At 41.6% G+C, this 26,075-nt stretch overlaps 1 protein-coding gene across 1 annotated transcript in view; it reads right to left on the bottom strand.

Annotated features, from left to right (window-relative positions):
* The window catches only part of DGKI (diacylglycerol kinase iota), a 419,366-nt gene that overhangs the window by 256,652 nt on the left and 136,639 nt on the right, over positions 1–26,075 (bottom strand). Inside the window, exon 3 of the mRNA XM_023514207.1 lies at positions 13,555–13,650. Within this exon, the coding sequence (XP_023369975.1) occupies positions 13,555–13,650 (96 nt within the window). The remainder of the gene's footprint in view (positions 1–13,554; positions 13,651–26,075) is intronic.

Genomic DNA, 26,075 nt, shown 5'->3' with positions numbered 1-26,075 from the left:
GAAGGGAAGGGAAGGGAAGGGAAGGGCAAGGGAAGGGAAGGGAAGGGCAAGGAAGGGAAGGGCAAGGGAAGGGAAGGGAAGGGAAGGGCAGGTCAAGGAAGGGCAGGGCTAGAGAGATGAAAGGAGGGAGGAAAGGGAGGAAAATTAAAATGAAAAAGAAGAGAGGAGGGGAGAAGATAGAAGTGAGAGAAGAAGGAAGAGGAGGGAGAGGAGAAAAGGAGAAGAGGGTGGCCATTTCACTGCCTTAGGTAACCTAGTTTCACAGGACTATGATTTATGAAAGGATTGGGGTCTCCTTGCTACCCAAGGTAACTGAAATGAAATATTTGTCACTCCTGATTATACGAAGTTTCACTTCGAGAAGCAGATACAAGAAAGCTGACTGTCCCATCCCACAGCCAAGCCATACTTCTCCCTAAAGAGAAGCAGACTGCAGGGCCTGTTGGCAATTCCCTCCTACTGTGGTCCATAATCCTCCAGCAGAATACAAAACATTTTGGACAAACCAAGCCCCACCTGGCCTTGCCCAGCTCCACAGGTTTAATCCCCAGAGAGGAGAGGAGAGGATGAGCAGGTGGCGGGAAGAGAGGCCCCAGGCAAACTTTTCTTGGTCTCCCTGTCTCAGAAATGCTCAGAAACCATTGCCTCCTGCAGACCCAAACCCACCAAAGTCTTAGGCCCACGGCCCAAAATCAGGGAATTCTGTTTCACTCAACTCAGACTTGTGATGGGCCATAGGGAGCAAAGAGACAAATGGCCAGCAAAGGGGTCCTGGGCAGGAGCAACCCCGGCAGTGGGGAGGGAGGCAGAGCAGGCTCTGTGGGGAGGGGGCTAGAGGGGCAAGAGGTGAAGAGCAGGAAAGAGGCCTGCAGAGAGGAGGCTCAGGATGAGTCTCCCATCCTTCCTCCCAGCTTTCTTCTCCCCAGGGATTTCTCCACCCTCTGCCTTGTTAGGCAGAAAGGTCCCTCCCGAGGGCTGGAAACAAGGAGAGTGTCCTCCTGCCTCCCTTTTAGACCCCATTCACTGTGGAGACAGGGGAAGGGGAAGACCAACACTTCTCCTCTCCAAGGGCAGGGCCGATGGAGGGCTTAGGCAAGTGGAGGGTGGAAACTTCCTGAGCCTTTAGAATGTCAGGAATTCGTGTCCTTTCAGTGGGGATTGCTTCTCTGGGCAACATAAACAAGAACATTGTTGCTGTATAATCCAAGGTAAATGAAAACAAGAGTTCTTTGATTTATTTAAAAACCTAATTAGGAGAAATGACAAGCATACTTGGCAAATTCTGCTTCTCCAGGGAGCTGGGATGTAATCTGTAAGTCGGCATTAGCATGAAGAATGACACTATCTGGAAGTTGAATTAATGTCATTTCAGGGCCGAAGCCCAGCCTCCACTGTCTCTCACATGGGCTCCTTTTTTCTCCAGCAGAACATTTTGGACAAACCAGGAGGACGGCCACTTTAAGTTCCAACACACCCCTATTGTCCTCAGTATGTTGTTAGTCTGTCTGTGACAATGGATCTCATGATCCCAGACCAGCATGCAAAGACTGCATGTCTGAAGGAATTTGTGGCCTGAGTAGGAGCTCAGAGCTCTCCGAAGAGTCTTTGCACCATGTTGAAGGTCCCAGCCGTGTGCCTGAGTAGTGCTGGCCCAAGTAGGAGAACATGCTTTCATTTGTCAAGGCCCCTTGGTTTGGGCAATGTGGGCTTTAGACACATAAGGGTCCGTGAGAGCTGAATCCTTCTGAGATAGCCCCCACAACTGACACCCTTGATCAAAGACAAAGCCAAGATTATCTCAGAACATCTGAAAGAAAGAGTAGCAGGAACAGCTGGAGCTTGGATAGGGGACTCTTGCAAAGAGCGCACCAACTCACTCAATACTCAAATGTGCACCAGCGCACCTGAGTCTGTACATGCCAGGCATCTGGAATCATGTGGTCTGAAGTATCCACATCAGTAAATTTTCCATATGGCTGAAACAATCGGCTAGCCACTGACTTTTCCAAAACATACTTTACAGAATTTACACAACAAATCACTTCAGCCATCACTACATAAATAAGGTAATGTGAGCGCTGTGTGGGATACAAAGAGAAAGAAGGTTCTCTCTTTCCGGGAGGTGCTGGCAAGCCACTTGGCAGACCAGAGGGACATGAAAGAGAAGGTCAGTAAGAGGAGACAGCCCCACATGGCTAAATGCTCAAAACAGCTTAGATGATAAAAGCTATCAGGTAGAGAAGGAAAAATCTCTGAGGCTGAGTCAATTAAAAGTGTCTAACAGAGAAAGCAAAGTCCTGAATTTGGCAGTAAAACATGCATATATTTGAAAAAAATCAAAGACATTCCAGCAGGGAAAAGATCCAAAGTCTCTTTATGATGTAGGCACTGATGTCCCCCAAAAGGAATCAAGACCAGCTCTGGTGTATCTGGTGCTGAACAGTTTCTGTGCTCCCAGGGGACCGTCTGCATGAGTTGTGGGCACAAGGCTGGTGGATGAATGTGGAAGGCTGAATGGTGTGTCTGGCTGTGTGGGCCCAGGTGGGGTGGGGCCCCCAACGATGTGGGAAGGAGGCATCCTGGCTGTGTTAAGAACACAGAGGAGCTGAACTGGGAAGAGCTGTGAGAGAAATGGCAAGGCAGAGCTGTTCCCTAAAGGTTCAGGAGCTAAAACTTGTAGAGTTACAAGAAGGTGGAGCTTCCTCTGTGTTTTTCCAGACCCCCATAATCCAACACCAAAAGTGCTGCCTCACTCAGATTCTGTGAACAGAAAAGAGGGAGGAAAGAAAGGAGAGAGGGCTTCCTGAATAGGGCTTTCTCCCTGCATCAGCCCTCAAATGAGCCCCACTCTGGAGAACTGGGGCTTTGGAGACATTAGGAGATAAAACCTCCTACTAAGACACTGGTATGCTCACAATGGGAAATTCCAAAAAGAGGTGGCAATGAGGTACCTCAAATGTCTGGGGAATTGAAGCCCACTGAATGATACACAGAGGAAAGATGGCATGGAGGCATCACGGTGCTCTGGGAGGGCAGACCAGACCTCTCTGGGAAGCCCAGGAGTGCTGATGGGAAGACCACTGTGAAGAGGACGGAGGTCTGATACAAGGGGTAGAGTTAGGAATGGTTACATCTGTGTTGCTGCTACTCAAGCAGTGCCACCTGCATCTGCAGGTGAGTTAAACCCTGGAATATTTATTTGGGAAACAGTTGTGGGGGCAGTCAGCAGCCAGCTTTCCCAAACAGAAGCCTCCGGGTGGGTGAGGAAGATCAGATCCTACAGGTGGATTGAGATTAGGTTGTCAAAGGACTTAACTCTAGGCCAGGAAGGACAAACTTTAACCTAGTAGGTGACAAGGAACCAAAAGGTTTAGAGACTAACATGGCCAAAAATAATAATTTTATGTGGTGACAGAAGGAAGAAGAGATGAGATGAGTAATTTATTACTTTAGCCAGCCAATAAATACGGAGCACTTATAGGCAGCAGGCACTGTCCCAGGCATGGGAGACACAGTAGTGAACTTACGCACACATGTTTATATTCCGCTGTTCGAAAAAGACACTAAACAAGATAGGTGGGTATAATAGATAATATGTAAACAGAAATAAGTGCCACCAAGAAAATTAAGGGGAGAAAGGCAATACCAGGGGCAGAGGAAAGTTGACCTTGTACAGAGATTGGCCAGGAAAGGCGTCACTGAAAAGGTACATCTTGACAAACATGGAAGGAAGTGAGGGAAGTCACCTCTCCAGCCTCTGGGATAAAAGCGTTCCAGGCAGAGGGCACAGGTGATGAGGAGAGGCCGGGGACCGTGTGGGGAGTGATGTGAACCAGGTAGAGAAAAGGCCACATCCCTACAAGGTCTGGAAGGTTATGGTGAAGACACTGGCTTTTGTCTCAAAGAGAATAATAAATGAAAGACCACAGAGATAATCCACATATTAGTTGACCAAAGGCTCCACTAGAGTGACAGGAATGAAACAGAAAAGCAAAGCAGAGGCCCAGTGTGATCACTGAGCGTGCAGCACATTCTAGTTCCACTCGGGTCCCTGCTAAGGTTCATAGGACTTTCTTACACTGTGGCCTAATGTCTCTTAGCTGAATAATCAATACCAAGGATGGCTTTGATCCTATACTTGGTCAACTTTGCAGCTCGCCTACACCCAGCTGACTGCACGTATGAAAGTCTCATACTGTGTCATGGCTGGCATCACCTCTGAAGTACTGCAGTGAGACTCACTGGATGCTCTACCAATAGTCTGCTTTGTTCCACTCCAAGGAACCCATTTGCTGAACCTCTTTGAATATGCAGTGTTTACATTCCTGGAGACGCCTCCTCTAAGTAACCAAGACACGAGTGCATGGTAACCTACATGGTAATCTGGATAGAAGTATTCCATAGCTTCTGACAGAGACACACACAGAGATAAGAAAATACCTGAGTGTTGTGGTCTGGACACAAATAGAAAGCTTTATATTTCCCCAGTGGCCAGTATGTTTTACACTTTTCATATAAGAGAAAGAAAACTAAAATCTTAGAGCAGAAGGCTAAGGGAAGGAAAGGACTTTGTGAGCTGAACGTAAGAACAAGAAGACACGTGAAAACTTTTCCTCTTCCTGGAAAGTTGCCAATCAGGGCTCACCTGGGAAACAAGTTAGTAAGAACCAAATCACTAGAGTTGTGTTAACTCAAGCTAAAGTCAGCCGATTACAGAGAATGAGTTACCTCATCTTATTTTGAGAATTAGATTAGGATTGGAAAAAGCTGTAATCAAATAGTACTGGATACAGGAAAGTTTCTGTACTGCGGTTACCATACATGTAACCACATATAGTAGGCTAAAGTATTAATAATGTATGAATGCAAAAACGCACACAAACATGATTATAGGAACACCAACATTAATAAGCAGAAATGCTCTATACACACAAACATGTGCATTCACAGATTCAAGGAGGTATGAGTGAGGATGCGCTGGACATAACCACAGAATTCATAAAGAAACCAAGTTTACAGGAAGTGGTATCTCAATGCCATGTCAATGGCTTTCTCTAGTTCTAAGGTAGTATATATCACGAGCAGAGCCGAGATTTGAGCCTTAATATAAACTCAGAAATATCGACCTTTGCCTTTTAATCTTGCTGGTGTGACAGCACCATAAATGCCTGACTTATGTGTGTTATTATGAATCTTCACACATTCTCACCATCTGTCTACTTTGTGGAAGTAGATGGAATTGCTTCTTTTAAAAATTTCATTGATAATATTTATAACCAATAATTTAAAGGCATTTGCTCTAATACCGATTTAAGTAGATGTAATGTCCTTATGAAGTCCCATCAAACTGTAAGTTAGCTATCCTTTCATTGTCAGTTCCCACATTCCAATCAAGACAGAGCCTCTGGCCAGTCTAGCCCATGAAAACCAACATTTCAGTCATAGTTTACCCAGTGCTGTGTCCCCCACTGGTAATGTTTTGTCTGACACACAGGCCCCTACCCATATAATTTTTTACTGAAGATATCATTACAGAGGCTGGTCAAACTGAGGGTATCCCGGAGGCTGGCAGTCAGTGCGGGACACATACTATGTGTCACTGCATGACAGTTTCCTATGGTCTCATGAAACCCTTCAGTAGGTTGACTGATGGCAACAACACCATAACCATCTTTGCCAGATGGCAAGAAGTTGTCCCTGCTCTCCACAAGAGTCAAATAAAATGGGCAGCAGAAGGCGTGTCACTAGATAAGCAGGGGTTGCAGCCCCACAAAACTCTGCTGATTGAAAGTACTAAACCTCCATCCAAAGAGACTTGAAAACGAGGCAGGAATTCAAACATCTGGGCTGGTAAGTACAATGATATTTAAATGCAGGATTGGCTTGGTGACAGGTGTCTGTGTGTAGGTGCCTCTCTCTTAAGAATCACATCATTGAACTTATTCATTCATCCCAGGGGAACTAGTCAGTGCAGTTGCTTGTTCTTGGGGTCAGGATATAAGAGAGCACAAACTAGGCCAAGTCTCTGAGCTGAATGACCTTATGTTCTAGTGATGGAGACAGATAAATAAATATAATTTTTAAAAATATGAATGAAAGTTCATATTTTTTGAGAGAACCCAAAGGTTGAGAGAACAGAGGGAAGAGGCAGAGTCAAGGGCCAGGCTGACCGTCAGAAGGGCTAGTTGTTTCAGGTTGTGAAACCGATTCCCGATTTTCCTCAGTGAGAGAGAAGCAGCAGGTGATTCCAAGACTCTGGGTTGCCTTTTTGGGTTCAGTTTCTTTGAACCACTTTCATGCAAGGAGAAGCAATTAGAGAGGCTAATCTTTACTGAGTGCTTGTGACTTGCCATCCTGCTATGATATATGCATTATTATCTCATTTAATTTTTGTAACAACCATAAAAAGCAGGTATTGCTCACATTTTATAGATATGACACTTAGACTTAAAGAGGTTAAAGTAATGATGAATGTCACACAACTCGAAGCCAGCCTGGAAATCTCAGAACCTGGACTCAAAGCCAGGTCATTTGATTCCAAAGCCCACACATTCCATCATCACTCACACCTCCTTAAAGAAGACACAAGAACAGGCTTTTCATTTCATGTGTCTTTTAAGGCATCCCTTCTGCATAAGTACCTTCCTGGTCTATGGGGTAGGGAACAAAGGTAAAAAGCTTCTAAAAAACAGAGACAATATTAACGTTGGGAGCCAGTAGTAGCTTTGGATAACTGCCAATGCAAATAATGCTTTAGTCAAGATTATGTGCTTCTGAGCAACAGGCATATTTGTTAAAATAAACTGCTCTGGGTGCCTGGCACCGGGAACACCGGAAGAAGAGAAGGTATTTTTATATACCTGAACATTGCCTAGGTGACATGCAAACTCCATGCTGAATCAGATGCAAATTATTTTTATTATTAGGTAACAGGACGGTTCACTATCAAATAACAACAGAACTGCTTCACACAATCACAAATGCAACCTCAATCTGAAATTGTCATCACAGAACAGAAGTCAGTAATTCTCGGAGGAACAAACTGTACGAATAAAACAAGACACATACACTTGGCTTAATGAAAATTTCATATTAAGGCAAAAGAATTTCACAAAAATGCCCCACCCCTGCCAGACAGTTACAATACTATGGACGGTGAGTAAATCTCTGTGACTCTGCTTTCTGTTACCTTAAGCTGGAAGTGAACTGCCTACTGTGACCACCCTGAAGGTGCTTGTTTTCGATCAGAGATGAGTATGAGTCCCAGGAAAACTGCAAAGCACTGTGTGAGCAGTTCGCAAATAGTTTTCTGAACACTGAGATCCCACGAGATGGCAATGGGTGTTCTGTGGGGAAAATAATGGGTTCCACAATCTCCTGTCCTCTCCCAACAAAGGAGAGGGCCCTATAGTCCCTGGACCCTTCTTTGAACTTTATAAGACCTATTAGTACATTAAAGGTGTTCAGTGCTTTATAAATGTAGGTTCAAAAGCCCCTGTTAATGAATTATGCCCATTTTGTTTTTATATGAGTTTTCTGTTCTTCAGAATTCTATTTAGAAAAAAAGTAGATTCTGAAGATAGACAATAGTAGTATTGATCCAGCATGACCAAGAACTAGCCAAATCCAAAAGATCCCTGGGCCATGTGACATCCCACATATCCTACTATAGCTCCATGACGTGAAGTGGGCAGGGTCAGTATTACATCCTACCTTGGTACCAAATAACGATGATTACAGCAAGCTCCATGATTGCTGTAATAAAACAATGGCTAACGCTAGTCACTGAGGGCCTACTGTGTGCCACTCTGTTCTAAGTTCTGGAAGGACAAACCAGCAGGCCAGATACAAAAAAGGCAACATTACCTCCACCCACGGGAGCACCCCATGCCCTTCCTTCCTCCCTCGTACCCACAGACTAGGAGGACAGAGAGTCTGTCAGTGAAAATTCTTTTTATAAACTATTTTTGTTGATGGCTACACTTTCCCTGAGTCATCTTGATTCATTAAATCCTCAATAGCCTAATGGTGAAAAAGGCCTCTGGTGAGAGCAGTTGGCACCCAAACAACCCCCAAAGCTGCCTTCGCCTCCTGGGCTTTATTGCCACACACACGGCTCCCTCCGACAGCCTGCACCCAGCTCAGCCAAACTGCCATCTGGGCTGTGGATCATACATCTGCCATGCTGGGCAACTGGCATTCAGTGCTGACAGAATGGGAGCAGCATGCAGGCAGCTCTCAGGATGTCCTGAGTCCAGCGTCAGTGCCCTGCAGAGCAGGCCTGCTAGACCCGAGTCCACAGATAGCAGAAAGTCCCCCAGCGAGGCACACTGGCCTCTGAGTCTCTCATCTTCCCACCCACAGTACTGAGAGGCAGGGAACCAGCATTTGCACATCCCGCTGCCTGATGCCCCAATTGTCCTGAGATGAAACAGACAAGATCGAACCAGCCTATTTCATTTTTAAATAGCAGAAAGCTAAAAGTTTCCTTTAAATAGGGAGGACAGTCGTTGCCCTTGACTTTTTACAAGTTTCTTCCAAGAACCCTCAAAACACAGGCCAGCATCCCTGTGAGCAGATGTTGGGGTAGACTCATTGCAGACAATGATGGGTTCTGTTTCACCAAGAAGAAGGCATCGCTGGTGAGATGTCCTCCAGAAGGGGCCACTTCGGCTTGTCATACTCAGCTGGGCCCACCCAAGACCAGTGAGAACACAGGTACTATGCACAGCTGTTGAAGGCGTTAAGAGTCTTAGTGTTGGGATTAGACAGAACCGTCCCAAACATAAGACATCATCACAACCAAAGTCCAACCAGGCTACTCCTGAGTCCTGAACCCCCTCAACTTAAAGACATTAGACTATAAGCAGGAACAGGAGAGAAGGAGAGAGAATATGAATATTTGTCAACTAATTTCATCCTCCTGATTCTGAGACGTAGGTTTCATCTTTCTCATCTTACAGAGGAAACTGAGACTCGGGAAAGCAGGGCAAAGCTTGGATTTTCATCCAGATCTTTTTGTCTCTGGATCAGTGTGGCTCCCGTTCTCCAATGCGCCAACTCCCGTGTCATGTGACCCCTTTACACAGTTCATTCACTTTCTCAATAAAACCCTGTTTGTCAAACTGTGAGCAGCATCGGAAGGCACCTTACAATTAAGGTTGGGCATCACAGATGGGGTTGGCCATTTTCTCCAAACATTACGCACAAGGAAAAGATGAAAGCAAAACAACAACAAAAGCCAGGCAGTACCTATTAGCCGAGCCACAAAAAGAAGGTGGCGTAAGCACATTTAAAAATAGAGAAGATATATCTGGTAACAGCGTCCTGAAGTCTGACAGTTCCTTTTTCCTCTTACACAACCTACGCACTCTCTCGCTCCCCAAACCATCTACCTACTCTCTCCCCTGCAGCTCTCGGCTTCTGACACCTAACTGCCTGTCTGCTCACTTAGCCAGCACCCTCTCAACCGAAACACTCAGCACTGCTCGCCACGGACCTCCGCGGGCGTGTGGGTGTCTGTGAGCCCCTGTGACCGCACAGTTAGCTGGATGGCTGCGTAAGGTAACTCGCCTCAGAGAATGGTCACTATCTTAGTCTCCTGGGGTTACACTAAGGAAGTGCCACAAACAGCGAAGCTTAAAACAACAGAAATGTATTGACGTATTGGCTCACAGTCTTGGAGGCTAGAGGTCAGAAAGCAAGATGTCAACAAGGTCAGCAGAGCCCGTCCCACGCCTCTTTCCTAGCCTCTCCCTCCACCCCACTCATATGAGGGAGAGGCTCTGTCTTTGGAGATAGAGTCAATCATCCCCCAAGCACTCCGTCTGCACCTCGTTTGGGAGCCTGCAGGTAGGATTGGGCTATGGTGAGTTAGTCTCACCTCAACAGGTGAGCTTTCCTCAAAGGTGGTTCATTAAAAGAAAAGAAAATATAACACATAATCTACAGAGTGTCCCCAAAAGTCACCGTACATTAAATCAATGAGAAATTATACTAAAATGTTACCATTATTTATAAAATACTCATTACAAAACTTTACAAAATATTGTCTCTGTGTTGGCCTCTTCTTTGTAAAATTGGGTAATGAATATTTTGTAAATAAAGGTACATTGTGCTACAATTTCCCATTTTCCAACTGTATGGTGACTTTGGGGGACAGATTGCACATATTATATATGCTTTTTCTTACAAAGCTGCTACTCTCCTCTAAGAAAGCTGCAAATAGAACATAAAACATCTAAACGGGAGGCTCCTCTGGAGACTTCTATATCTTACCACCTCTTAGACAAAGGGGGTGTGTATCTCCATCAGTATCCTCAGAAGATGGCCACTCAAGTCACCCCAAAACACACACCCTTTGATTCCATCTCTCCACCCAGTTTGTCCCCTTACTGCACAACTCAAGTTTTTCAAATTCTTTCTTATCATACTGTATTTCTCAAAGTTAGGTTTGTAAACCACCTGCACCAGAATTGTTTGAGGTGCTTGTTAAAGTCACACATTCCCACGTCTAGCTCCAGGCATACTGAGTTGGTACTTGCGCCAAGGAGGGAAACTGTAGTTTGCATTGTTGACACGTTTCCCAGGTAATGATTCTGTATCAGTGAATTATACATCTAGAACTTAATCACCTAGACCCAGAGTCTGTGGATTCTAGATAACTTAATTCTGCCTTCCTAACAACAGACAGCAAGTCACTTTTCTTTTCTTCATGGCAACTCTTCAAATACTGGAAGACATTTCTCTACCTTCCCTCTTTAATACTCAGCTAGAACGCATATGATTTAACTTTCCTTTCTGACAAGGTTCCATCTCCTGAGCCAAACTGGCACTCTCCTCTGGATCCTTTGCTCTCGGCCAGTGCCTCTCCCAGAATGTAATGCCCATGGATGACACACACCTCACAACATGGGAGATAAAACCAGGAGAATTGTTTAATGCTTCTTCCACACACTGCCAATTCTGTGAAGCAAATCAATTTCCACTCCTGCCAGATGTTAATACAATCCATTTTAGGCTAAACCAATCAGCAGTAGCATCATTTTATCTATCTTTGCTAATTTAGAAGTCACATGCTGTTGACTCCTCAAGGTTGTTTTAATTTGGGTATCTTTTTATATTTTTACACATATGTGTATATTTATTAGCAAATTTTTATGAACTTCCTGTTCTTATTCTTTTGGGGGGAGGGTTCCCTTTAATCAACTACGTCATTTGCTATGCCAAGGAAGAACTTTCTATGTATTATCACATTAAATCCTCTAAATAGCATTCCTCTGACTTTATAGGTGAAGAAACTGAGCTTTAAGGAACCTATAGCAATTAGTTTTTCAGCTTCCTCACTGACTTGTTTCTTCATTTAATCAGCATTCTTCTGGAAGTGAGTTCTTTAATTCCTATACACTTTGTACAATGAGTTAATAGGACCAAGCACCTGGGATGGAATGATGAGGAAGCTTCAGAAGGACACTGGGAATCTTCTCAATCCTGTTTCCTCCTACTTCTACCTAAGATTTCCTCTGTTCCTCTTGGTGTTTTTCATGACTCAGTGGTAATAGCGACCATGTAATAATCATTTATAGGATAACAATGTTATTGACGATACAAAGTTTAAGGACGATGCCTTTGTTCATACATCTTTCAATGACGGAATATGCGTCTATGCCAAAACAGTCACAGAAAGAATCAAAAAGAGCAATTTGGAGATAAGGTATAACTGTAACAAATTATAATCCATCAGTTGGCAGCAGAATCAGTAGAAATTATTCAAAAGTATATACACAAGTAAGATTAGCTTTCTTTTTTTTTCATTTTATATTATCTGATATCCCAAGACCAGTGTTTACAGAATTAACTAAGACCCTAATGCTAATTCATTATTTATAGCACTTTAGTGCAAACAGCTGAGCTTCTCGTGGATTTGGTTAATTTAATCATATTCTGGGCAATTATACTTGAATTAAAAATACATATGCATAAAGCTGAAATCCTGATGTTTAAATCAATTGAATTTACAACAAGATTAGAAGAAATGCAAATGATTAATACAGAGCTGAGTTAGAAGCAAATTACAAATAACTTAATCCTACTCTTTGAAGGTAGGCGAAGTCCAGAGGTTGTGACTTCTCAATGTCACACAGAAAGCGGTAACATTGAGGTTCAATGCCAGCTTTCCTGACCTCAAATCCAGAGCCGGCTCATGTGGGCCTTTCCCTCGTATTTATTTCCACTGGTACCCAAATAAATCCTGTTTTCCCCAAAGCTCTCAAATATTTTCCCCCCAAATCCCCTGTAAACTAGTGGTCAAAACAGCTAACGTGATAGAAAAGGTCTTGGTTCTGAGACTTTGCAAATTCAGGCAGCCTTATAAAAGTCTTTGGGGAATATATGGAGGATGCCAAAAAAATGCAGACACATTTTTTCCTTTAAGAAAGGAAAAAACTATATGAAAATTGTAATACTCAGTATATACCACTAACAAAAGATGAATATCAGTCACGTTTGAGTGCCTCTGGTAATTGCAGAAGTCAAATGTGACTTGCATATTACAAATTTAACACAGATTTTTTCCTTTCTTAAAATGTGTCTACATTTTTTTTGCATGTTCTGTGTGTGTTCTATGAGCTTTGATAAAAATGCAATCTCTTCCCTATTAATTATTAACAGAAACATCCTCATTTGCAATGTCAAGACCCCTGTATTTTGCCCCCAATATTTCTTTCACATAATAAACAAACATAACAAAACATAAAAAGGTATTATGTTAATTTGATTCCCATTTCCCCAAATAAGAAGTAATACATCCTTTTTTGTGTTTTTACTATTCTATTTTCTGTTACTCTCTTTGTGCATCAGTAATTATAACCTACACAAAAGTGTTCAGTTCCCCTTCTCAACACTAAAGTTCTAGTTCTTCCTCACTAGGCAGCCTGGCAACCATGCTTTTTCCATAGACCATGAAGAGAATCTTAACCTTTAAACAGATTGTTCTCAACAGACACAAAAAGCAGATTTCGAAAAGGCAAAGGATACACCAACGATTGACCTAATCACTGTATCATTTCTAGAATTGTACTTTGCAGAATTTAGTCTGTATTATTTGCTAGGGTACACACAACCCCAGCACAGATATTCCCACCCTGTTTCCATCTTCACTCCTCAGTAAGGCCACTGCAGTCACTCCCCTACAAACAGATAACCCTTCGCAAGAGTCCCTTCCTCCACAAACAGTCCTCTGGCCCAGCTGGCACCCCCTCTGTAAGCCGACATCTCTCTTGTGCAGTTACCCTCTTCTCCACATGAAAAGTCTACCCTGCCTGGGCATCTCTAGGCTGCATAACCAAATCCTAAAACCACCAAAATGGACAACCCAAGAGCCATTCATTAACGTGAGAAACTCTGTAAACCACAAACATCCAGGAAGGTTTCCACCTCAGAAGGACAGGTTCCTTCAAACCCTTCCTTGGAAATTCAGGCGTGGTGACCCCGCAGCCTTCAGACACAGAGGTCTTCCCCCAGAAGGATGGAGCCGGCACTGGCAGCCACACTCACTGCAAATCTGACTTGGCAGTTCTCCTCTCCCAGGTAGCAGAGGTCTCCTGAGACATTGGTCTCCAGCCACAGGTGTTCTCCATTCACAGCATTCTCCTGCAAGGAACAGACCAACCTAACTTCAGTCTTCTTTTCAGAGATAAAGAGAGGAGTTTTCAGATTTAGATTTGAGACATAGACAATTAGGAAATTCAGGGAGTTTAAATTGTTCTCATTTTACCTCTCAAAGTTCTGCTGGAGATGATTCCACCAAAACTCTGGAAACAGAAAAAGGTGTTTGGAAAAACTTTGTTTGAGCTATAGCTAAAGGAGACGTTGGGTTTATATCTTGTTTTATTCCTGAGTATGGTCATTTTGGACACATCTGTTCAACAAATAAGAAAAAATACCTCTAAACATTTTGATATAAGGCCTCGTTCATCCAGACCCAACACTGCAAATTCTATGACAATTAAAACCAAAATGCTATTAAAATTTTCCTTAATTTCATGAATTAGCTAAGAATAGAGATGGTAGCACAAAGTACTGTGAGTAAAGGTTGGTTGAAAATGCATTTATGTCAGTAATGGGTAAATTACACCTCTAAGGGCAGAGGCTTCTTCAAACTTAGTTCAAGTCCCTGTGTGCTCAAAGCATAATAAATTTCCACCAATTCAGACATCTTATGAATTCAGGAAGGCCTTCACCCAATTAATTCTCTATTTTTCAAGCTAAATAATTTTATTGCTTCTAAAAATACATACTTTGGATGGCGAGCAGGGCTGCTAGGATATCTGACATGACAAGCAAGAATCCTATTGTTCTGAAATGGGCAGTATTTCACTGGGGGGGGGGGCACTGCTTTTTAATAGTATGATGAATAGGATTTCATATGCCTCCTTATGGTACACTACCTTGGAAATGATGGATTTATATATTAATTGTATATTTTGCTCATTTGCTTAAAAAGGGCTTTGAGCTATTAGGGAAAGCATTGTGCTGAATTACCATGAAGGAACAAGACGGAGTCTACAGGTCTTATACAAAAATTGCTCTTGTTTTTATCTTATTCTTCCAAAGCACATGGCATGTATTTATAGGGGGGAGGATGTTATAGACTTAACTGTGTCCCCTCAAAATTCATATATTGAAGCCTTAACCCTGAGTGGGATGGTATTTGGTAATTAGGTCATGAGGGTGGAATCCTCCTAATGGGATTATTGCCCCATAAGATTGTGCATGCTCTCTTTCTCTTCCTCTCCTTTCCCGTCTCTCTCCCCCTCTTTCCCTCTCTCCCAACTTTCTTTCTCACACACTTGCACTGAGGAAGAGACATGTGGGCACACGGGAAGAAAGTGGCTATTTGCAAGTGAGGAAGAGGAACCTAACCAGGAATGGAATCTGCTGGCACCTTGACCTTGGACTTCACTGTCTCCAGAACTGTGAGAAATAGTCTGCTATTTAAGCCACCCAGTCTATGGTATTTTGTTATAGCAGCATGAACAGACTAACACAGGGGATGACTGTGATAAGACATTTTGGAGAATAACCAAGTAATTTAGAAATCCATTTTATACTTGAACCAATTTTATTTTAATCCACTCTAGAAGTATCCACAAAACAACAGCCTCTGAATCACAAAGCTTAGTACAGAGAAGCAAAGGGGTGCCAAAAAATGTATGCACATTTTAGGAAAGGAAAAAAATGTATTAAAATTGTAATACTCAAGTCACATTTGACTTCTGAAATTACAAGGAAAACAAAACACGATATACAAGATAACAAACATTATACGTATATATTGAATATTACAATTTCAATACAGGTTTTCCCTTTCTTAAGATGTGAATACATTTTTTGGCACCCTCTGTATATACCAAACGACTTTGGGTATGGAAAAAAAATGGCTGGAAAAAATGCCAAATATTGCCCATCTTTTAAAATAAATGTATTTCTTCAGATTCAAATACAACTCATTTTCCTTTCAGGGCCAATAGACTCATAATTTTCAGGCAAGCATAACTAAAGGTTATATTGTAACATGTGAGATCTAGATGCTTCGAGATCCAGGAACGGGAAAGGCGAGTCCTGGAACAGCAGAAGTGAAGCAGGAAAGGATGAGGAATGCAGGTGTCAAGGGCTCAGGGGCAACGTGCGGTGAGATCCTGAGGGAGGATTGTGCCATAAACGTGCCCAAGAGCCTCAAAACTATTCCTAATAAGGAAAGCAACACTGATGAGGATCACCGCTCCCTGCATCAAAGGGTATCCATCGTTTCACCAAAGCCTGCCTTTCTCTACTGGAAATTTTTCCCTGTAGCAAGTCACATCAAATTTTTTCACAGAGGTCAACAGGAAAATGTCCCACGTCAATCTTTTGGGACAGCAATAGAGGAAAGATAAGAATAATTATGGATCCCAAACGTTTTCAGATAATGACTAATGATAAGTACATTAAAAGTAAAATAGAAAGGTACTTCTTTGCAACGTGTCCTGAAGAAATCAATCCATACAATCTAGAGTATTCTACTATGGGGAAATTTTCATGCAACATTAACTTATATATTTATATAAACTAATCCCTTTCCTTTTATATTTCTTTAATTTATTCAGCAAACATTTACTGCATGTCACAAGTGGCAGGCACTGGGGTACTGTGGTAATCCATGGAATAAAATCTCCCAGAGAAGATGGAAATTAAACACATAATAATGGCAGCAAATAATACAGAAATCTAACTATAGCCAAAGTCCCACCAACTATTTTAGAAAGTGAAGTGTAAAATGTTGCAAAACGTGAAAGATCAAAAAACACTGATAAACCACTGAGCTTTCAGCTCCTTAGAAATCTTCAAGCATGCAGAATGCCTTGCTTGATAGGAGTGTTTCTGTTTACCTGGGGGCTTTGGTATCAACTTGACCTTCAGAGTGTCTAGAGCAGTGGTTCTCAACCTGTGGGTCGCAACCTACAGGAACTGTATTAAAGGGCCATGACATTAGGAAGGTTGAGAACTGCTGGTCTAGAAGCTAAGGTCAACCACATGGACAATCATGTCTACATGACAAATCCCCAACTAAAACTCTGGATGAGCTTCCCTGCTTGACAGTATGTGCTGTATGGGTGAAGTCAGCCAGCTATTCTTGCCTCTGCTGGGACAGGACTGTAAAAGATCATATATGTGAGGATAACAGCTTTCAGTGAGCTCTGTGAGTGCTTCTAATGAATTATTGGACTTTATGTAGTGCTGGGGGTTCCCCAAACTTGTAATTGCTGTCAGAAGTGAGAGCAGTCTCAGGGACTCTTGAATTCTGCATGAAGGTATCTAGCCTGGGTGGCATTAGCACAAGAATGGAGTACACAAATGAACTATTTTGATTTCTTTCCTACATTTGTCATGAACCCTTCTCTAGCTCATGTTAATAAACATTAACTATGTAATGTTGTATATAGAAGAAGTTAATAATGTTTAGTAAAGTTTTCATTATTCTTACAGGGTTTCCTTCTTCCCCCTGAAGAGTTGGCATTACACAAGTTTCTTTCCTTGGTCTTTGTGGCCAACACTGCTAAGCATTTACTAAAATAATTTTTCTCTTCTTCCTGATCACACAGGAAGACTTTATTTCCCAGCCTTCCTAGCAATTAGGTGTGGCCATGTGACCAAGTTCTGGCCAATGGAGTACAAGCAGAAGTTCCAGGCTTGGTCCATTATATCTCTTACATACATACATTCTTCCATGCTCATTTACTTTGCTGACTTATTAGATGTCAGACTTTGGGATAATTTTGGTAGCTCCTGGTGAGATATCAGAGCAAGTTTCAGTGTGCATCACTGAGTATGTGGAAAAGAGCTTGACTCCTCACCCAAGCCCCTGGAATAATCCTGGTCTATTACATGGTTGAGAAACAACTTCCACGTTGAGTCTTTATTTACTGTGGTCTAGTTTACCCCAACAAATGCCTTTGCTCTTGTTTTTGTGTGGGTTTTCTTTAATTATCTGCATCAACCACCATGTCACTCAGTACCCACTGGACATGTCTAATCTCTGAACCCTTACTTCTTCTGCTCTGAACTCTAATTCTAACACCCTCTCTGACTCATTTCACATTGATACAAACTTAATCCCCTAAAATGGAGCCATGATTTTGCCTCCCCCTTGCTCAGAATGCTTATATGATTCCCCATTATTTATAAAATAAAATCCAAATTCAAAATGGCACACTAGACCTTCCATTAGCAGGGTTAATAAGTCTATCATTTAACTCTCTCATTTACCTCCTTGGCCCTCTTCTTTAAATATATCCCACATTTTCTTCTTTTGGTGCCATGTTTATGTTCATTCCACTGTCCCTACCTGGGAACATCTTTCTGTCTTCTCTACATTTGCATCTTGAAATATAATCTCAAGTTGTACGTAACTCAAAGAGTATCTATCTGTGCCCAACAGAAAAAATAACTGTCCCATTTCTAAATGAAGACAATATTTCTTCTATACTTGTGAGTGCTGAGACAATCTCTATAGATACACATATATTTACACAGATAGGTTTACATTGATAAATCTACTTGCCTAGGAGTAGAGATTCACCCCCACAGACATAAATGCAGATTTATAGATTTAGAAAGGATAATTTGCTCAAATGCTATTGAAATCCTACTAATGGTTATAAGTAAAAAGATAAACGTGAAAGGAGTGTTAGAAACTGAATAACACAGATAAAGAATGCATTGTATTTTTACTATTCCAAAAGCAAATAATCTACACAAAATGAAGATATTTGCTTATGAAAAAAGTTTTGAAACAAGAAGAATTATAAATATGTATCCTATGCAAATGTTCTTACAAAAATCAAAAAGGGAAAAAAGAAAACATGAATTATCTGCCCCTGAAAATCTTTAAGATAATAATAATAGGTAACAAATTGCCTTGGGGCTGGTTGTGGTGGCTCACATCTATAATCCTAGCACTGTGGAAGGCCAAGGTGGGGGGACTACTTGAGCGCAAGAGTTCAAGACCAGCCTGAGCAAGAAAAAAACCCTATTTCTACTAAAACTAGAAAAATTAGCCAGCGTTGTGGCAGGCACCTCTAGTCCCAGCTACTCAGGAGGTTGAGGCAAGAGGATTGCTCAAGTGCAGGACCTTGAGGTTGCTATGCACTAGGACATCATGGCACTCTACCCTGGGCAACTGAGTGAGGCTCTGTCTCAAATAAAGAGAAAAATTATCTTGGATGGTTTAAATTTATGCTATACAATATGTATATGGCCACAGAGGATGTGGTACATGGTTTGCACTCTATGAAATGTGTTGACAGGGTAAAATTCACAGCAGATTTTAAAGACTTAGCATGAAAAAAGAATATAAATCACAGCACTAATAATTTTTATACTGATTACTGAAATAATTGCACTTTGTATACATTTTCTTAAACAAAACAGGGCTTTCAAATTAATTTTACCTATTTCTCTTCAGTTTTGAAAACATGGCTACTAAAAAATTTAGAATTATTTTAACGCTCATATCCATTTCTACTGACAGGGTTAGTACAAATAATCACTTGCCTGAGGCAGAAGACTAGATCAAGACACCTCTGATAGACCTGTGAAGTTACATGATTGGAAGATTTCTCCCAGAAGCCAGTATGACTTAATGTAAAATTCTCCTAATTTTGGAAAATAAAAGAACATCAAGTGTCCCTGAAATGGAAATAGATTTGCTCCATGGCTGACCAGGGCCAGGGCCTTCACTGATACATGGAGGAGGGAGTTCCTCATGCTCCAGGACTGGGATGGAGAAGGAAGTTAGGGTGGGAGAGGCTGACGGTGATGACCGTGCAACCTGATGAAGAGTGAGGGTCTGAAGTGTGAAGGGGAGACACAGGTCTCCCAAGACTCACCTAGGAAACAGGACAGAAATGAGAACACGCTCATATGCATTCATACACACACACACACACACACACACACACACACCCTTCCTCCTGGCTTTTCATTCAAGGTTTCTAAAGATAAGATGACCTAGTTTCATAACCCACTTTAAACCAATCCCGCATGAAGACTCTGCTTCCCCAATCTTGTCCCTGAATCCAACTGCGAGGCACTGTACCAACTGTGCTACGTCCCTATCTGCTTGGGAGAAGCGCTGCTTTTCTTAGCATCTCAACTAAAGGAGAGCAGAGGTGGTCTGGATAGGGAATCTGGTTTTGTTCGTGTTGTATTTTCCACAGCTCTCAGGACTGGAGGAAGATTTCCAGGAAGGTGGGCTGGGGATTAAAATCAGGGATGCTGGACTCAAAACCAACATGCAGTTTAAGAAAGATCTTGGTTTTCCACCATCACTGTTCTGGGGATTGTTTTAGGTAGCATAATGCCAAAAAGAAATTATAAAACAGTGACGACAAAAGGGAGACACACCCCCTGTGTTCTCTGATACAATACTACAAGCAGGGAAGCACTGGCCAAGTCCTAATGAAGTCTCCATTGCAACAGAGGCATGTGAAGACACACATTAGGAGAAGACACACGTTATCTGGGGAACAGACACATCTCTGCATGGGCTAGCTCACCCTAAACTGGAAACTCAAAATCCAGCCCAGAATATGAGAATTCTTTTTCTTTTTTGAGCATTACCTCCTTCCTTTCTAGTAATTTAGCTTGTTTGCTGCCAAACTAGCTTGGCTGATGTGCATGGTATGGTGTCAGAGGGAGCAGCCCCTACAGGTTGTCACCAGGAAGGTAAAGGGAGGACACCACCAGGAAAGGTGGGAGTATCAAACATCTGTATGTGTGAGATCTAACCTGAAGCATTGCATTAGGAAGGAAATTCTTTTTTTTTTTTTTTTTGTACAGACAGAGTCTCACTCTATCGCCCTTGGTAGAGTGCCGTGGCATCACACAGCTCACAGCAACCTCCAACTCCTGGGCCTAGGTGATTCTCTTGCCTCAGCCTCCCGAGTAGCTGGGACTACAGGAGCCCACCACAACACCCAGCTATTTTTTTGTTGCAGGTTGGCTGGGGCCAGGTTCTAACCTGCCACCCTCAGTATGTATGGCCAGCGCCCACTGAGCCACAGGCACCACCCCAGGAAGGAAATTTTAAAATTTGTTAGTTGGGGTTCAAATTACTATTAATGTTTGGAAAATCAGTCAATGCATATACACAGTGACTCCCTGAAAGCCACAGGACACATCTGCCATCAGCACCACAACAGTACCTTTGAATGAAAGATGTGGCAGTCACATCTCATACCACACCTAAATAGAATACAGTAGCGTTTCTATACTAAACTGACAGCAACACCTCCACATTGTTTTCGGAGTAGGTTTCTAATGGATTGAAATTTACAATTTAGTAAATGGCTTAAAATTACTTCTACTTTTGAAACAAACTTCAGCAGCTGACTAACATAATGCCTGTTGATAGTCTGCTTGAATTTGCATGCAAAAATGGGCCATGAGAGAACACGTATTGATTATTTAAGTGTTTGAACTATTTTTAAAGACTACTGTTTAAGAGCTTTGAAAATTATATTGGGTGAATTTCCTTTATAAAATTTCTTAAGAGACTAGCTGAACTTTATACTCCAGTTAGTCAGGATCTGCTCCTTTGAAAGCCTTAGGCTGACTCTTTCTTAATGACTTTCAGGATGGGTATGCAAAGGAGAAAATGGTATTTGTGTAAGTAAGTAAACATGCACCTGAGAGAAGATGCTTTTTAAAGTAAAATAATAGCATAAGTCCATTTATTTGTCAAGGAGTCTTTGAAGGTGTATCTACCAAGGCCTTCAGGAACTGAAGATTATCTCAGTGCTTGTCAACTCCCCATAAAATGTTCCCTTCTTGCTGACTGAGCAGAAAAGCACAACTAGTTCATCTTCTGATACCAGGATCCAGGGGACTACCGAGTCCACAATGCTGTGCTCTCCACTGTGGAGAGAAAACAAGCAAAAAACACAGTTGTCCTTTCAAGTAGCTTGAAATCTAAGAAATAAGCTGCAAATAAGAAAGTCAAACAAAAACACTAATTTGGTTCTAAGGTTTGAAAAACAATGCACTATGTGTGAAGAAGACATGAAATAAACAGAATTTGTTCCATTGAAAAGACATGCGTGACTTGGCAGAGAGCAATAGAGGAAATTTCTATAGGAGATAACAACGTCCACACAGGGTTGAACCCAAGGTCCCCTGTTGTCAGTAGAAGACGCAGGCAGCACCCTGAGGACTGACCTGGGTACTCTCCACACACCAACACTACAGTTCTGTCCCTGACACACAGGGAGAGACAAGCCTGGGCACAGGCAGCAGGAGTAAATATTGCCAAAGAGTCCTCAAGGAAAAGAGCCCAGGTAGGGCAGAGGATCCTGCAAGTCATAATGAGCAATTTGAATAAAACACAGAGAATATCCAGGACTTTGAGGAATGAGTGAAAGCTAAGAGACAGTATCTGTCACTAAGCAGGGAACTGAGAATATGAAAATGGAATACGTAAAGGAAATTATTAAGTTCATGTGCCCAATGCATAAAAATTAACTGCTATGTAAAAGTAGACACATAGACCAAGAGAATGGAATAAAGAACCCAGAAATAAACACACACATTGGTAATGATCTTATTTTAGACAGAGGTGCCAATAAGAACATACATTGGGGAAAGGACAATCTTTTTAAGAAAAGATACTGGAAAACCAAATATCTGTATGCAGAAGAATGAAACTAGATATTTATCTCTTGCCATATACCAAAATCACATCAAAATGTCTTAAAGACATATATCTAATGACCTGAAACTATGAAACTACTAAAAAGAAGACATCGAGGAAGAGCTCCAGGATATTGGCCTATAAAATGATTTCTTGAGTAACACCCAAAAGCACGAGGAACCAAAGCAAAAATGGACAAATGAGATCACACATCAAGCTAAAACTTTTCTGCTTTGTCTCTTCACAATGGGACAAAATATTTGCAAACTATCCATCTGACACACTGTTAACAACTAGAATATAAAAGGAACTCCAATAAGTCCATAGGAAAAATTCCAAATAATCTGATTAAAAAGTGGGCACAGAATGGCATAGACATTTATTACAAGTCACACAAATGATTAACAGGAAAATGCTCAACATCTTCAGTCATTGGAGAAATGTAAATCAAAAGTACAATGAAGATATGATCTCACTCTATTTAAAATGGCTTTTATCAAAAGACAGCTAATAATAGACAAGGGAACCCTCACCCCGTATTGGTAGAATATAAATTAGTGCAACCACCATGGAGGAACATTCCTAAGAAAACCAAAAGTAGAGCTACCATGTGACCCAGTAATCCCACTGCTAGGTATGTATTTAAAGAAATGGAAATCAGAATTTTCAAGAGATCTCTGCCCTCCCATGTTTGTTACGGCACTATTCACGATTGCTAAGATTTATAATCAACCTACAAATCTATCAACAGATGAATGGATAACAAAATCGTGATACATATACACAGTGGTCTGTAAAAAACAATAAAATCCTGCAACTTGCAACAACATAAATGGAACTGGAGAACATTATGTTAAGTTAAATAAACCAAGCATAGAAATACAGAAAGACAAGTCTCACGTTTTCTCACTCATGTATTAGAGCTAAATAATGAAAACAATTGATCTTATAGTGACAGAGAGTAGAATGATGGTAACCAGAGGCTGAGAAAGAGTAACTGGGGTGGGGGCAATAACATGGGGATGGTTAATGGGTACAAAGTTATAGTTAGATAAAATGAGCAATATTTGATAGTGCAACAAAGTGATGACAGTCAACAATAAGTTAGTGTGTACTATAAAATAACTAAAAGAGTGGAACTGGAATGCTCCTAACACAAAGAAATGATAAATACTTGAGATGATGGATACCCCAGTGACCCTGATTTGGTTAATACACATTGTATGCCTATATCAAAAATCACATATACCTTATGAATATATACAACTATTACGTATCCATAATAATTAAAAATAAAAATTAAGACAAAGGGAAAAAAAGAACTACCACAATAGGCTCCTCCTAGCCCAGATGTACTGTGCCTACAGTCCAGACTCACTAAATCAGGGCCCACCTGTATCTCAGGCATCCAATAAACAGAGCCATCCTCACAGCCCCTTACAAAAGGATATTTAGGAAATATAATGACTGTACCCTTTCAGATGACTTTGGCACACAGGCTAGAGTCACAGCAGGGCCCTTTCAAGATTTTAAATAAGGTGATACCTGCACACTAAGATCCTAATTCCAGGTTGACTCTGACTTGCCTCACAACTTCAGACACTCTGAGAACAGCTTGTATATCTGTTCCAAGGATGAACCAAGGAAAATAGAGAGGACATAAGCCTTTGAGAGGACCCCTACAAATCCCTTAAGCCAAAGAGTTACAGAGCAAAGTGAATTTCTCCCTGAAAGACAAGAGGGTGGAACGGAGAAGGAGGAAATCCTGGCCATTCCTGCTGAGCCCCTGTTCTCCCACTGTGGTAAAGACCATCAGAAGCACAGCTCAGAACATTGGGCTCCCTTATCTCATGAAAGGCAAGGAACCAGAGTTTTTTTTATGTTTTAATTATTGCCACCTTCCTCCTTATTTATGAGACTCTTTGGAGGCTCTGAGCACACGGAATCCTGAATAAGTAAAGTTTGATCATTTCTATATGCTGAGTCCTGAAGAGGGGGTTGATGGTGGGAAATAGGGCTCCACAGAGGGGGGTGGGAAAGGGAATGGCAGAGACAAGTCAAGCTCAAGGATCCTCTTTCACCTTAAATGGAGCAAAAAAATTTCTGGTTTGGCTTCCTAAACAGAAGAACAAACTGAAGTGATAAAAATGAGATTTTTTTTTTTAATTTAAATAGACATTCATGAGCTGTTTTGCAGTTTTGGGCCGGGGCTGGGTTTGAACCCACCACCTCCAGCATATGGGGCCAGTGCCCTACTCCTTTGAGCCATAGGCGCTGCCCAAAAATGAGATTGTTGAAAAGCACATTCATTAGGAAAAGCTAAAAATTGTAAAGCAAGAGTAAGTAAAGACTTACCAAAAATAGTCACTAAAAATACAGTAGAACCTCTGTACACTGACCACCCAAGGGACTATAACAAACTGGCCAACATATGGAGGTGGTCAGCATAAGGAACTAGGCCTGCTGAGCTGACACATACCCATCTGGTCTTTGAAAATTAGGTGAATTTAACAGGTGGTCAAGGTAGGGAGGGGATCAACTATGGAGAGTCTATGATATTTTTAACAGCTTGCTTCATCTTCTTGGCTAAAACATATTTTACATGACTATAATAAAGAAACGTACATAGTGTTGGTCAAGATTTGGTTTCTGTCTGCTAACATGAATATTAGTCCACAAACATGTGGTTATTTCTGAGCAACATGTCATCGTTCCTCACCCATCAGCCTTCAGAGAGAGTATCTCCAGAAAGTGCTTTCCATTTTCCCTCCGTTGTTCAGTGTTCCCAGTGTGTTTCCTGCCATGTCGTAATTTCAATAGCCACTGTGCCAGCATGCTCCCAAAGAGGAGAGGAGGAAAGGGAGGAATAAAAGACCTCTATGCTCCATCCCAGCCTCAGTTCCATTCTGTATCACAGCCTTCCGCCACTAGCCCAAAATATCTCCCTGATGAACCATTTGTGTACATACTTTGTACTGGAATCAGAAAGTAATATCTTCTAGCCAAGCTCTGGCTCAAGTGGGACACTTATTTTTTTGAAAGTGTTTTCTGCTGAATACTTCAAACACCCAAGGGGAGGGGAACACCTTTCTCTGTACCCCTTCACTGGACCCCATCAGTCTGTATTTCAGCTGTTGGATTCTAAGCTCCTTGAAGACAGAAGCCTGTCACCTTTACCTCCAAGTCCTGAGGCACCAACACAGACTCCGCCACAATGCAGACACTCAACAAACATTTGATAATTTAATTAATTCACCAATTACTTTATTTGTGAATAAATAAATCTGCAGTTTGGACAGTTCACATTTAAACTTTCACACTTGCTGCCACATTTGATCCTGTCAACACCCAGAGAGTCCCCTGAGGGAGGGACTGCAACCATCCCCACATTTGCAGATGAGGACGCTGAGTTGGAAAGAAATTAAGTGACTTGACCATTACTAATTTCACAAGGAGGGAATGAAACAATTGAATAAACATTCCTATCTAAATTCTTTAAACCAACCTTCATTACAATCTCACATCTCAAAGAGGATCCTGCTGGATTAGATCAGAGGGTTGTTTAGAACATCTTGAATATTGAACTAACTTTTTCAAATTGTTGATTCATAATACACAATTATCCCTGGTCCATGAACATCCCTCTTTGATTTTTATGTATCTATTTTTTATACATTTAATTCTTTTTAATCATGCAAACACTGGTGTAAATAAACTCTATTCAGATTAAGATTTATTCTGCCATGGAATAAAGAGAAAATCCAGGAAAGGAATATTCTTCCTGAACACTAATCCAATGTGTTCAAATGATATCTGAGTAGTCTCGGTATAATAATATCTCCATTAA

Source organism: Otolemur garnettii, unplaced genomic scaffold (genome assembly GCF_000181295.1).
Source record: "Otolemur garnettii isolate 467f Iridium unplaced genomic scaffold, OtoGar3 scaffold00049, whole genome shotgun sequence".
NCBI lineage: Eukaryota > Metazoa > Chordata > Mammalia > Primates > Galagidae > Otolemur > Otolemur garnettii.
This window is presented reverse-complemented; position numbering and strand designations above follow the sequence as displayed.